The sequence below is a fragment of the Copidosoma floridanum genome, unplaced genomic scaffold (genome assembly GCF_036245765.1).
Source record: "Copidosoma floridanum isolate Cflo_tuat_1 unplaced genomic scaffold, Cflo_Japanese_pri ptg000020l, whole genome shotgun sequence".
Classification (NCBI taxonomy): Eukaryota; Metazoa; Arthropoda; class Insecta; order Hymenoptera; family Encyrtidae; genus Copidosoma; species Copidosoma floridanum.
In genome coordinates, this window is record NW_028321897.1 from 6,647,523 (window position 1) to 6,661,247 (window position 13,725).

Below are 13,725 nucleotides of genomic sequence, written 5' to 3' on the forward strand. Positions count from 1 at the left end.
TAAACCTGCTTACGGTGCTTATCGCTACAACAACAATAATAATAATCGTAATAAAATGATAAAACGTTGGGGGGGGGAGAAGGGTTAGAGAGAAAGAGAGAGAGAGAGATGTGCACACACGCTGCGCAGTGCGTAACGACGCTGGGTGATGATTCCTCGATTCGTCTCCACAAAACATCGCGGCGCGAGAGTCGCTTGTGGGAAGTCGACGCGAAAGCGTGTGCCGACTCTCTCGAGTATACTGTTAGTATACCCAGATTTGGCTCCGGAGGAGAGGCTGTCGCCGTCAAGACCAAAGTGTTTGTCTCGGCGCTCCATTTTATTTATGTCTTACGTATTAGTATTTAAGCAATTCAAGTCACCCGTGTAACGCGATGTTCATACAGCTTTGTAAATAATTGCGCGAGGAAAATCCGACTCTTCCGATAATCGTTGATACATATATAGTTATACTTAAGGTAAACAGCATTTATACTTAAGTTGTTGAGTTGACGAAAAATAAAAGAACAAGGCGAGGTGAGGTTGCGCGGAAAAACATATAACTATAGTATACCTACTCACCTTGTACATATACGTATAATATATTGCACAGGCTGCAGGGGGTCCCGAAAGAGTTTGCGAGGAAAACAAAACTCGCAGTGCTCGATAGTGTTGTATATACCTAGTGCGTGGCTTCTACGTATAATATATGTGCACCCTAGTGTATATTATGTTGTGTTTTATTTGCAACGATAAAATTATTGTGTCACGAGTGCATTCATTATATGCGTGCTTGGCGCAGTGAATGGCGTCGACGAGGACTACTACGACGACGACGACGTGCCTGCACGATAAACGAATAAACAGCAGCAGCAGCAGCAGCAGTTGTACCCGGACTGACGAAAGTATATATCCTCGTAACAACCGAGAAATCGTGTCTGCGCTAAATCATGCCTCGGAAAGAGTGTAAGTACTCCCTATTAGCACAATTATTTTGTTTTAGCCATATAGATTCTTGAAGCTATATATATATTTTTTTTATTGGAACTCTATCGTAGTAAGGCCCCCACACGCGTATTCTCGTTTTAGCTGAATCGCGCGCGAGAGTAAGCTCCGCGAGATATTGCGGCCGTCGTCTTCTCTTTTTTCCGCTTGAGTACTCATGCTTCGCCTGTTCTCTCTCTCTCTTTGCGTGGGTCGCTTTAAAAAAAAAAATGCAAGTATACGAAAAGGGAGAAGGAGAGAGCATGACCTTTCTCTCTCTCTTACATACCCCACAATCGTGTGTAATACTACGTACACTACATATATATTACACGCTCGCTAGGCCGTGTCGCCGCTACCGTGTGGTTTCGTACACATCAAGTATACTTACATACACGCTTTGCTTGCTTCCTTTCCCATATCCCATCGTATACGTCTTTTACCACTATCATCCGTCGTTATCCTGTTTCTTACATGTTACATCTTCGTATCTTTTGTGTTGGTTTTATTTTGTTATCGTCGCGGTTGTCGTATATACATGTACTGCATTACTCTTTTTTTTTTTCCCCCATCGATCATTTGCGGATGTGGGCGATGAGGTTAGGAAATCTGCCAACAATTTTGGTTTTGCATTTTATGTATTCTTTTTTTTTTTTTTTTCCTGTTTTTAAACACTTAGTTACGAATATTTTCGTAGTAAGTAATGCTCTCTTTTTCTGACTGTACAGTAAGAAGTAGTGTATATGCGGGTTGAGTAGACAGGGGAGGGTTCAATGCTTGCTTGCTAATGTTATAAATCGATTTAGTTCACGAGGGGGAACAGATGTGTATGCTCTGTCTGTGATGTTGATGGAATAAGGGGGAAGGGACGTGCCACTTACTTTTATATCAAGACTTTAATTGTGAACAGTACTTTTCACGTATAGTCAGATAATGATTTCATTTTTCCTCATCCACTCGCGATGGCCATCCAGTTGTATTTTTTGAGACATCAAACCTGCAGGAATGTATATAAATTTAATGTTCATGCATTCCGATGTAATGTATACCAAACGCGACTGCTGTTTCATGTTTTTCAGGTTTCCTTGGCTTTCTATCATTTGTTGACGTGATGGTTGACCGTTTTCTTATCGTGACAAAAAAAAACAAATGAAAAAAATGTGCTATCACATTCCAAACACTTTTATATGTATATTTATCTTCTTTAGCAAGTTCACATGTGGTTTCTTGATCTTTATAACTGATTTGAACTGGAGTTTCAGAGATTGATTTGTAATTTTCAATTAATTTTTTTATATCCCTAAAATTGCCTTTCTAATATATCAACATAAGGGTTTTGAAACAAATTCTTTTTTTAATTTTAATTATGAATGTAATTATTGCGAGCTCAAATGAAATACCAATTTATTAAACAACTTAGTATAAGTTACATAGGCTGTTATAAAAATGTATAAAATTTTTATTTTAGAATTCGTAGAGGGAACAGTTTCCAGTAATCTTCGTTAAAAATTAGTACAAAGGACAAAAAGCCAAAGTAAATTAGTAACCATGGACGTCGATCAATGTGATGAGAAGAAGATGCTGCAACAGCCAAAAACAAAGCCGCAAACTCCTACGAAAAGTACCAGTAGCAGCCCATCCCTGCCTACACCTATATTTTATTCGCCTACAAAGATTTCAAACAGTAGTAGTTTTGACCGCTTCATACCAACGCGGTTGAATAATAATTGGCAAACTGCATTCTCTATGATCTCCGAGAATAACAGAAGTAGTTCTGTCACGAAAAAGATTAGAGAAAATAATGGGGAAGGAAGTCGTGATGGAATCGCGTACTCTTGTCTATTGAAGAACGAACTACTAGGTAAATTGGTTTTCTCGTTGTTAAAATGCCTAACAAAGTTTTGGAGAATTCGTTACTAATCTTTTTTGAAAATTGATTAGGTGCCAGTATCGAGGACGTTAAAGGCCAATGCGAGGAGCGCCGCATACTGTCTCCTCTGGCAGGCAAAAATCTCTTCAAGTACACAACCCCAACAAAAGACCGTTCGTTACTGGATCAGAGTTCGCCGTACTCGTTATCTCCTCTGAGTGCTAAAAGCCAAAAACTTCTTCGTTCCCCACGCAAAGCCACACGCAAGATTTCGCGCATACCATTTAAGGTGCTGGACGCTCCGGAACTTCAAGACGATTTTTACCTCAATCTTGTTGATTGGTCATCACAAAACGTCCTGAGCGTCGGCTTGGGTAGCAGCGTGTATCTCTGGTCAGCCTGTACAAGTCAGGTTACCCGACTGTGCGATCTGTCGGGTGATAATAACAGTGTCACCTCGGTAGCGTGGAACGAACGTGGCAATCTCGTAGCCGTCGGTACTCATTCTGGCTATATACAAATCTGGGATGTTGCCATGAATAAGCAGGTATGTTTTTGTCTCTAATCTCTGCTCCAAAAAATTAATTTAAAATCTATATAATCCTATACAGTTTTCACGTGACTCAATGATAGCAAGTATTTATCTAATCAATGACGAGTTTAACGGTTTTACTATCCGTTCATTTATAAAGTAAACAGTCATGTTTAATCAACTGATTGCAGAACATGTATAGATATGTCATTGATTTAGCACACAATCATAATAGTAATTTCTAATCGCATCATAATACATTAGGTCTAGCAATATATTTCAAATGATTTCATTTTTTACTTCAAAATCAGTCTATTACAATTCAAACGTAAATGACCTATGAAATCATGCACTATCAAAATGTCTAGCTATCTATTTCTGATATATTTCTCTTCATGTATTTTACTATTCATTTATTTTTTAAGGACTGAAGTTAATCAGCATCAAATAATATTTTTCACCAATATTAAAAAACACTAGTTGATTTTAATAACTTCATGTTCCAATCATTTATTACATCTAATTTATCCACTGTTTAAATGAAAAATTTTATTGAGTATAAAAAATATATACCAATTTTTTGCTCTTATCAAACCGATAAACGTATTTTGATAATCCTTGTTCATAAAGTTCGTCTTGAAGTTATCTTAAAGCTTGCTTCTGGCCAAAAGGCAGTCGCCTCTCACTTACTCCCCTCTCCTTTTGATTTTACAGGTGAACAAACTGCAAGGTCACAACGCGCGGGTGGGTGCGCTCGCCTGGAACGGAGAGATATTATCATCAGGCTCGCGGGACCGGTTGATTCTCCAGCGAGACGTGCGTACCCCAAGTCTTGTTGGCGAGCGCAAACTCGGTGCCCATCGCCAGGAGGTTTGTGGCCTGAAATGGTCACCCGACAAACAGTATCTGGCTAGTGGTGGTAACGACAATCGCCTCTACGTCTGGAACTTGCACTCAATTTCACCCATTCAGACTTACACGGAGCATCTCGCGGCTGTTAAAGCTATCGCTTGGTCGCCCCATCACCATGGCTTGCTCGCATCGGGAGGCGGCACTGCCGACAGATGCATCAGGTTTTGGAACACGCTGACGGGACAGCCGATGCAATGTGTCGATACAGGCTCACAGGTATTGTATTAGACTATTAGATGTGTGCGTCATGGTTCTATTTTATGTTATGACAAGTTTACTGTTATCATGCAATAAGTAACTAGATTTTTTTTTCATCATACTGCGCCGAAAGTGGAAACTTTTGTGCGGCTTCGCGAAACAAAAATTCCTTCTCTCGGCTCAGGATTGATGAAAAATAGTATACGCACCACACTCGGAGGCTAAGAAGTGCTTTAAATTTCACGTTAATCACCCTTCGCCTCAGGCGTTTATTCACGTGAAATCTAAGACATGTTTAACCTCGTGATGAAACGAGTGACATCCATCAAGATACTAATCATAATTTTTACCTTGCAGGTATGTAATCTGGCGTGGAGTAAACACAGCTCCGAATTAGTAAGTACGCACGGTTATTCGCAAAACCAGATTCTCGTGTGGAAGTATCCAAGTCTGACACAGGTGGCTAAGCTGACTGGCCACTCTTATCGCGTCTTGTACTTGGCAATGTCACCAGACGGCGAAGCGATTGTCACCGGTGCTGGCGACGAGACACTGCGTTTCTGGAACGTATTTAGTAAGGCACGTAGTCAGAAAGAAAACAAATCCGTGCTCAATCTCTTTACCAGTATACGATAAGATAGGCAATTGTACATTGAGTATAATTTTTTTTTTTTCTAACTAATATTCCGCGGGAATGAAGTGTACATATACGATTCAAAGACAAAATTATAAGTTGGACGCTCGTGGAAGCGTTTCTTTTTCAGCTTTGATCTGACCAATCAATTTGGGAAGCTAGTTATCTGATTTATCAATATTTCCTGGAGCTATGTATTGTAAAGCTAGCTTTATTTTTTATTTATTTATTTTTTCTTATGCACTGATATACACGATTTTTTATATACATATTTTTTTATACGCGGTGAATTGAAAGAAATTTACTACAATTATATTTTTGGCGTGTAGATTATTTTCTTGGAATTTAAAACCAAAGAAAAAACGCAAGTAAATTCTAAGAAAGTTGTCGAAAAAACGATTTTTTTTTTTTAACTGTAGTAAATTTTTATTCCTAGCCTTTATACACTCAAAATTGTTTTGTAGAACAGTTTGATTTTCTTAAACGTTATTTACTTCATTTCGATAATCACTTTTCCTTTATAAATATTTATTTCTAAAGGTGGTACCTTAAACAGTTCTGACTAACTAGTTTCCCATATTTTGACCAGATTGATACTGAAATCCTTTGGGACACAAATATTCAATCATAGAAAAATATATTGATTAAATATATTGAAATGAGTAACTACTGATCAATAAAAAAAAAAAAAAATTGGTGACAAAGTAATTTTTTTGCGAGGTTCCCTGGACACGCGACCTGCAGCAAAGAAAGTCATCTGTGCAATATTTGTTTTTTTTTTATTTTTTTTTTTTTTTTTTTTAATTGCTAACACTTTATCTTCTCAACTAGAAGATAATAACTTGATGCACGTATTCCTGATTACACAGTATGTGTTACTACAAGCATCTAGTGAGTCAATTTTAATATTATTAGTTTAATTGTAATTATTTTGGCACGTCGACATCAGCGAATAAAATCTCAAGAATTGAATATTTCAATTTTATGTTATAAAATAATTTTCCAAGTCTTCAATTACAATTTCTCAATGAAGTATTATGAGTATTTGTAAATAATATGATAGGAACTAAACTTTAGTACAGTAAAAAAATTTATGCTGTAATAAAAAGCTTACCATCACATGTATTTTTAATTTCTTATTGAAATAAAAAAAGCATGACAGTTGAAAAACTAAAAGATTTGTTTCTTAACTTTTATGCTATTCAAGTAATGGTCATGTAAATTTTAAGTTGAAAATTTTTTTTTTATTTGAACTAGTATTTGAAAAAATTAAACCCTGAAATTACAAGATACATAAAGATGATTCTTTTCATTGAGTTCGTTTAAAACAGTTGCAAAATTTTTCTACGCTTATTACGTACAATGAAAAGACTACATTTTTGCAAGAAATAAAACTATAATCTATTTATTATTAAAAATTATTCGTTTATACTAACGAAAAAAGTCATTGTACAAAGTTTAGTTAAATTTTCTAATAAAATTTACTAATTTATACGTAAAGTGAGACGAAAGATAAAGTAATATATTTTAAATAATCCTAGTATGAGAGAGATTCAATCATTCTGTAAAAAAAATCTGTATAAATGAAAATTTTAAATAAAGACATATTTAGAAGTTATACACTGCCGTTTCAATATGGGTAAATAATAAGCGCTCTTTAAGATTTTATGTAGACAACTCTATTATAACAAAAATTGTAAATTCATAGCAAATTTACATAGTGTATAAAATATATCTATATGAATATATACATATATTCGGTAAAATTATTTAAATTATTTTCACATGTGCTCGAATGTAAGTGGATTCTGTACATTACATATTTTTAATCGTACAAACAATAGTACACATTTGCTGCGCTATATTATAATATATATGTTGGTTGATTGTATGTATATACTAACATAGCTTGAGAAGAGTTTGTTGAACATATTGCATTTCTGTCATGCAAAAATCAAGTGCATTACATAAGTCGTGAGTTTTATAAATCTGTGATGGTGTATTAAAATAACGAAAAAATAATAATAAAAAAAAAAACTGTTATGTGTCGGTTTAGAGGCGTGAAAAATTACAAAGATGGCATCTATGTATCAAGTTTTTATTATAATATAGAATGAAATAACCTAAAACTAAATTATTTTTGTACACTTTTCCATTTTAATCCTGTTTATTCTTTTTCTTCTTCTTTTTTTTCTGTGGCGCCTCGCTATCAACTGCCAAAGGTTCATCTTGCGTCTCGACAGCCTCCTGAACCTCTTCTTGATCTTTCTTGGCCTTCTTTTTCTTTTTTTTCTGCGTTACTTCTGCCTCTTCCACTTCTTGTTTGACCTCCACAGGCTCAACGATTGCTTCCTCATCCTTGTTTTTCTTCTTTTTTTTCTTTTTAGTGTGTGTTGTGTCTTCAACCTCCGCCTCTACTGGTTCTTCTTGCTGCTCTTCAACTTCTACAGCAGCACTCTTCTTTTTCTTCTTTTTCTGTGGTTTTTCTGGAGTCTCCTCTATCTCTTGGATTAGTGGTTTCTGTTCCTCAGTTTCGCTGTGCCGTCTCTTAACGCCGCGTGGAAGCGTCGAGTCCGCGGCTGCCGGATACTCCAGTATTTCACTCTTGGTGTGGAATTTTTCGAATTTCGCTTTGGCACGTGCTGTACCGCTCATTTTTCTAATGTTACCCTCTTCGAGAATTCGGAGTCGACTTTCAAGTTTGACTTTGTGTTCGGCACCAAGCTCAAAGCTCCCATCTTCACCTAGTGCGTCTACTCTCGTACACAATGAAGCCTTGGCTGCCAACATTCTCGAAAGTTTGCCCTTGTTACGCGTTGTCGCCTAGAATTATATTATAACGATCAGGATAATGAATCAACATGCATAAAATACATGAATCATATACAGTAAAAGAACTTAATGATTACCTGGCCAATAAGTTGTGCATGGTAAATAAGACCATACTTTGGTGTGTCTTTTTTAGTTTTGAGGGCGCGGAAGAGAGCCTTCTCAGCGCCAAGAATTTGTAAAGTCGAAGCTGGATGTTTTGCAAGATTGATAAGGGAACCTGCATGTGAAATAAGACGAGCACCAACTAATTCGCCGACTAATACCGTGAGATTTGGAGCTACAGCCATCATTCTCGTCCTTAAGTAGTCGTACAGCTGCGACCTGTAGGAAGAGATTTCTATCACCTGAAAATAGAATTACAATTTTTCAGTCAACATAAATATTCTTGTTAGTTCAAACTTGAAGGAAACCAAACTATAGCACACCTGATCACACAAGTGTTGAATGTTTATTATGTCGTCCTGAGAAATTTCTGTTCCCATGGAAATTTCTGCAGCCTCTTTGACTTTTTCTTCGATATCTTCTGGTAAAATATCTGACAAGTCAGATTGAATGGCATTTTCTCGTGTACCAATAATATTGACAGTTTTTACAAATGCAATGTTGTCTGTGACAATTTTCCCCAATTCAGGAAAATGCCAACCATACCTACAGATTAAAAACACATCAGGATTAATGAATTCTGAAGGTGGCAAGTATTGAATGACAATGGAAAAAAAAACTTACCATTCTCTACATCTCATAACGTAGTTATTGAGTTCCTTGTCGAGATCGTCCAAAAGGCAAACTGCCTGAATGATCATAGTGTCAATCTTGTCTGGGGAAAACTTCAATTTGTACCTAGAAAGACTGTGAGCCAGACCAAGTGCCATAGCAGTCATTTCTTTTTTAGGTAACCCGACCAACAAGCTATCCAATTGACAACGGATACACCTCATAAGCTCCTGAACAGCTGTATTGCTGACACACTGTAAGTTCAATTTGTCCTTGATGGCATTGCCAAGTTTGGCATCCGCGACTGCCAATTGTTCCTGAACTTCTGCACACTGTTTTTTCAACATCTTCCTCAGTGACTTGCATAATTTACCTTCAACAGCTGCTGTGGTAGCAGCTAGAGCTTCTGTTGTATCAGCAAACTTTTCAAAATGTTTGAGCTTCAAACTAAAATTGAAAAATGAAATATAAATGACCAACTGATAACTATTACCGGATAATATTTAGTTGATGAATTATATATATCTTCTATTTCCTGCTATCCACTTGATGATACTTACACTCTACTGGCACCTTCGGGCGTCTCAAAGTCGTGATACAAATTGTCAACTTTTTCTAGTTTGTTTTCGTCCAACAACTAAAACAAAAAAAAAGCCATTAATTATCACACGCGCTTACTGGTATACTCCTTGAATAGAAATGTAAAACCGCAAAATTAAAAAAATAACTCATATAGAAATCCCGTTCAAATTGCTCGTAATATATGTGCCATGATGACCACGAGCACGTGGACGAGGTAGAGGTTAAAAATAACAATTGGCCGCAAACAAACCAACGAAGAACTCACCTTGAAGACGGCGTAGCCAGCCGGGGTTTCAAAAAGGACCAGCATCTTGTTGCCTTTAACGATTACCTGTGGACGTATGAACACGCGCAACAATAAAAATTCAATTTATAAACAAAAAACACTCGAGCATGTTTTTCTCCGCACTCCGAACCGACAAGTTCGAATTCGGAACAACGCCGGCTGCTCTGCTCATGTATATATCTACTTTCTTGCGTATGAGTGCGCAAGTGCTGCCAACTGTGTTATTTTTATATTTTTCGTTTTTCGTACCGTGGTAGCACTGATTATTAGAGCGCGAACTTTTTGAATTTGCTTGTCAAACGTGATGATCATCTAATTACATGTTTCATTGTAGATGTTAAGATTTTTAAATCGTAAAATTCCATGAGCAACGCCATTCCGATTATACATTATTATCTTCAAGGCATAACCGACAGCACACTTATTAAGGCACCCTGTGAGTTCTTATAATACAATCTAATTTGATTTTTTGAGTCGTAATGTGTGATATCATGAGTGTAGGTACATCTGTTTATCAAAGCCAACTAAAAATTGTTTTGTAGTGATGTGTGTTGGAACGGTGATTTCGAAAAGTTGTAGTGTTATTTAAAACAAACTAGAAAAATAATGCATGCATGTATGCATATTACAGGGTAAAAACACGGACGATACACACATCCGAATAATGTCAATTAGTTGTACATTTTAAGACGTTGGCGATGTTTGTACCGTGACAGTAGCCATTTTTTTTAATAAAAAAAAAAAAAAAAAAAAAAAAAAAAAAAAAAAAAAAAAAAAAAAAAACAATTTTGTTTACAAAACATGGAGCCCCTAGAGTTCGAATCCCTTGGGCAAACAACTCAACGGGCAATTTTCACGCCAACTGTTTGTTATTGAAAAAGAGTAATTTTTAGGGACAGTGTTGCACAGTACGTGGACTTGATTTGTCCAAGAAACCGCGACAATCGTCTGCTGCAAATGAATTGTTACAACGTACATCCCACTTTGTCGTTATATCGTTTATCGTCTTGAGCGACACGAGCAACGGCTGATCAGGGGGACAAGTCGAAACACTGTTCACACGGGATAAGTACTTGCATCGAAAATCACTCCGTAAAATTATACGATGCCGTTGAGCTCACTGGGATGAATAAAAATAAAGGCTCGGATCGGGTGCCCTTTGTCGAACACACGACGGTGTCTCTCTGCCACATGTATTACGTTGCCACCACATTGAGAGCCGACCCAAGGGCCATTTATTGACCATACCAGTGAAAGGTGCTCGAACTGTTTGTATACCAGGTGAAAAGTGCGCGAGTTATCTTTATATGTATAGAGTAAGTACGTAGAGCCTACGATCAATGAGTCACAGAGTCACGATCAGTACATCACAATGGAGACCCACTCCGTGACCGAGGAATTCATGAACAAGGTAAGCGCCCCAAGTATTATTGTTTATGTTATAGAATTCCGACGACTCGTCGTATGGCTTCTCTTCTTCTTACGTCAACAGTGCATGCATATGTTTGTACCCAACATTTAAATCATTATAAATTATATACGTATATAAATGAATTGGTTGTAAATATATAAGAGTTTCGAATCGCGGTGTATAGCTTATACGCGTGATAAATTGGCTGAATCGGATGGCGCTCCTCGAAACGTATGAATAACATTCGCAAAAAGACGGTCCGTTAGTGCAAATATCGGGCGTAAGAGAGAGGGATCTGTCGGGTGAATGGAGAAAAAAAAAAAAAAAAGGAATTTCATTAATTTAAAATTCATTTGACCAGTGGACGAAGCAGATGAGGCGAGCGTTGATGCTGCGCGAGCGAGCCGGGGTGTTGGGACTCCTGGGGGAGGTCAACGAGGACACGACGTGCGGCGAGTACCGGGTGCCGTTGTTGCACTACCTCGTGGAGCGCAACGAGAAACGGATAGTGTGGCTCCTGATAAGGTCCGGGTTGTCGGTCAACCGGAAGGACGGCTTTGGCACCCTGGCCCTGGACTTGGCCGTGCGCAGGAATCGCCGATCCATGGCAAGGATGCTCGTGACGGGAGGTGCCGTTTTGGACAACGAGTACTACAGAAATCGGTACGGGCCGCTGCACTTGGCCGCCGAATCGTCCACCCCCATGGTCGAGATGCTACTGAGGGCCGGCTGCAGCGTCCACGGCAAGGACGACGCGCTCTTCACCCCGCTCCACTACGTCGCCCTCTCCCCCTTGGGCTGTAATTATCGTTATTGTTTATTATACAGCAGTTGTTGCTGGTTTATTTTTTTTTTTTTTATTTTTTTTTTTTATTTCTATATTATAGTACATGATAAAGTGCACACGCTTACACGCAGGTGACATCAATCGGGCCAAGTTGCTCGTAAACGCCGGGAGCAACGTGAACGCGGTCGACAGAGCCGGCAGGACGAGTTTGCACTACGCGGCCAATTGCGTCAAGTACGAGATGATTAGGTATCTCCTGGAGAGGGGCGCTACGGCCAACGCTTACGACAACACGGGATGCAACACCCTCGGTTATTGCTTCAACGAGAGAGGCTGTTACATCATGGAGTACCAAAGATCCTCCGTCAACGTGAGTTGTACACACGAGTTAACTATGTAAATTGATACTCGTCATTTCAATTGTGGGGGAAAAAGAAAAAATCTCAATCTTTTGTTTTTAAACTCAACGCTATCGAATTTTTCGTCCCCACGATTAAAACATCGCTTATATTATAAGACGTAGCGCTTCAACAAGATGTTTTGATCCTGCTTGAGTGACGTAAAACACGTGAAAAGTGTACAAAAATCTATTACCATTTGTGCCATGACTTTGGACCATTTTTTGTGTACAAATTGGCACAAAAGGCACTGCAGCATCCATCATCGGGCTATATTTTGTTTTTCACAGAAAAGACGAGACATCTTTCGCTGCGCTGACCTACTGATAGAGCACGGGGCAGAGGTGAACACGCCCCTTCCCGGCCGATCGGCGCTCATGGCTGTGCTGACCAACGTAGTGAACACGGACGACATGCAGGTCCACTCCGTGGCGTACGTGCGTTACCTGCTGATGCGCGGGGCGACCTTTGATTGCGAAAACGAGATCGTGCGATCGGCCATGGGCGGCAAGGACCAAATAGCCAAGCTACTCCTAAGACACGTGGCGCTGTGCAACACGTCGAGCTGGAGGGCCGAGAGGCCGGCGAATTTCAGCAGGGACGGCTTGAACGGCAACTGGCGGGATTTTTACCGCAGATGCGAGGTGAACCTCGCGCGGATGCAGGACACGCGGATACACAACAATTTTACGTTTTTGAATTTACTGTGCGACGAGAGTTCCAGACAGTGGGTCATGCTCGACGCGGTTGTCGACGCCTTTAGGCGACGCTTGGCCGGGGGTGAGTTCAACGTGTACAAGGACCTGTTGGTCCGGAGGTTTTACGAGATGCGGAAGGAGCAGAGGCTCAGGAAGAAGGCCGTCAAGGGCTTGAGCAGAGTGTCCTCGATGAGTCCCATAGCTTTTCCCCACATTTTCGACCGAATCTTGAAGTATTTGACGGAGAAAGACCTCAGAGCTCTGGCTCTGGTGGTGTGACTTTCCGTGGGGTGGGTCGAGTAATTTTATTTGTTTTTCTTTTTTGTTTTTTTACTTTATTTATTTTTATTTTTTTTTTTTAAGGTATTAATGAGTATAAAACGTGTACTCAAATATATAATTAGTGTTTTTCTTTTTTTTTACATTAATCGTTGTACTACGTGTATTATATGTAGAGTAGAGTTTTAGTCATGAATTGACAATAGTTTTCATTCTCGTGTAAATACATTTATATGTGAAATTTTTTTTTTTCCTACGGTTTAATCATTTGACACAATCATTGTTATTAAATGTATAATTATTACAGATTATGTATGATGTTTATTTTTTTAATTTAAAAACAACCCTCTAATTTTGTTTTAAAATGTAACCTCGCGACTTAAGCCTTTAGGACAAATCACATGATTTATTGTTTTAAAAGATTTGTATCGTGTATCATGTATAGTTATAATTATACAATTTCCCAGCGTAAAATGTTTTTCATTATCATTTGTTTATTCATTCATACTGTGACGTTTAAGTGAAGGGGTGTAAAAGATTGCAAACATGTCCCTTATTTATAAAGATTGCACTTAATTTTTATTTCTTTATATAAATTGGTATGATTAGATGCTCCTCACATAAGTAAT

General features: G+C 38.4%; 3 protein-coding genes across 3 annotated transcripts; 2 read left to right on the forward strand and 1 right to left on the reverse strand.

The window, feature by feature from the left end:
* The first annotated feature begins 212 nt into the window (after positions 1-212).
* Positions 213-6,909, forward strand: fzr (fizzy and cell division cycle 20 related). Its single transcript, XM_014355825.3, has 5 exons — positions 213-945; positions 2,432-2,824; positions 2,905-3,380; positions 4,080-4,493; positions 4,833-6,909. The coding sequence occupies exons 2-5, from the start codon at positions 2,512-2,514 to the stop codon at positions 5,109-5,111; spliced, it is 1,482 nt and encodes a 493-aa protein (XP_014211311.2). The 5' UTR covers positions 213-945; positions 2,432-2,511; the 3' UTR covers positions 5,112-6,909.
* Positions 6,753-9,682, reverse strand: nop5 (nop5 ribonucleoprotein). Its single transcript, XM_089593629.1, has 6 exons — positions 9,503-9,682; positions 9,216-9,292; positions 8,668-9,102; positions 8,367-8,589; positions 8,019-8,285; positions 6,753-7,932 (listed from the first exon to the last, which is right to left on the reverse strand). Exons 1-6 carry the CDS (start codon positions 9,545-9,547, stop codon positions 7,267-7,269), a joined length of 1,713 nt encoding a protein of 570 aa, XP_089449755.1. The 5' UTR covers positions 9,548-9,682; the 3' UTR covers positions 6,753-7,266.
* A 1,077-nt stretch (positions 9,683-10,759) lies between these two features.
* Positions 10,760-13,114, forward strand: LOC149374358 (uncharacterized). Its single transcript, XM_089594049.1, has 4 exons — positions 10,760-10,934; positions 11,296-11,734; positions 11,853-12,091; positions 12,410-13,114. Exons 1-4 carry the CDS (start codon positions 10,896-10,898, stop codon positions 13,094-13,096), a joined length of 1,404 nt encoding a protein of 467 aa, XP_089450175.1. The 5' UTR covers positions 10,760-10,895; the 3' UTR covers positions 13,097-13,114.
* The last annotated feature ends 611 nt before the right edge of the window (positions 13,115-13,725 follow it).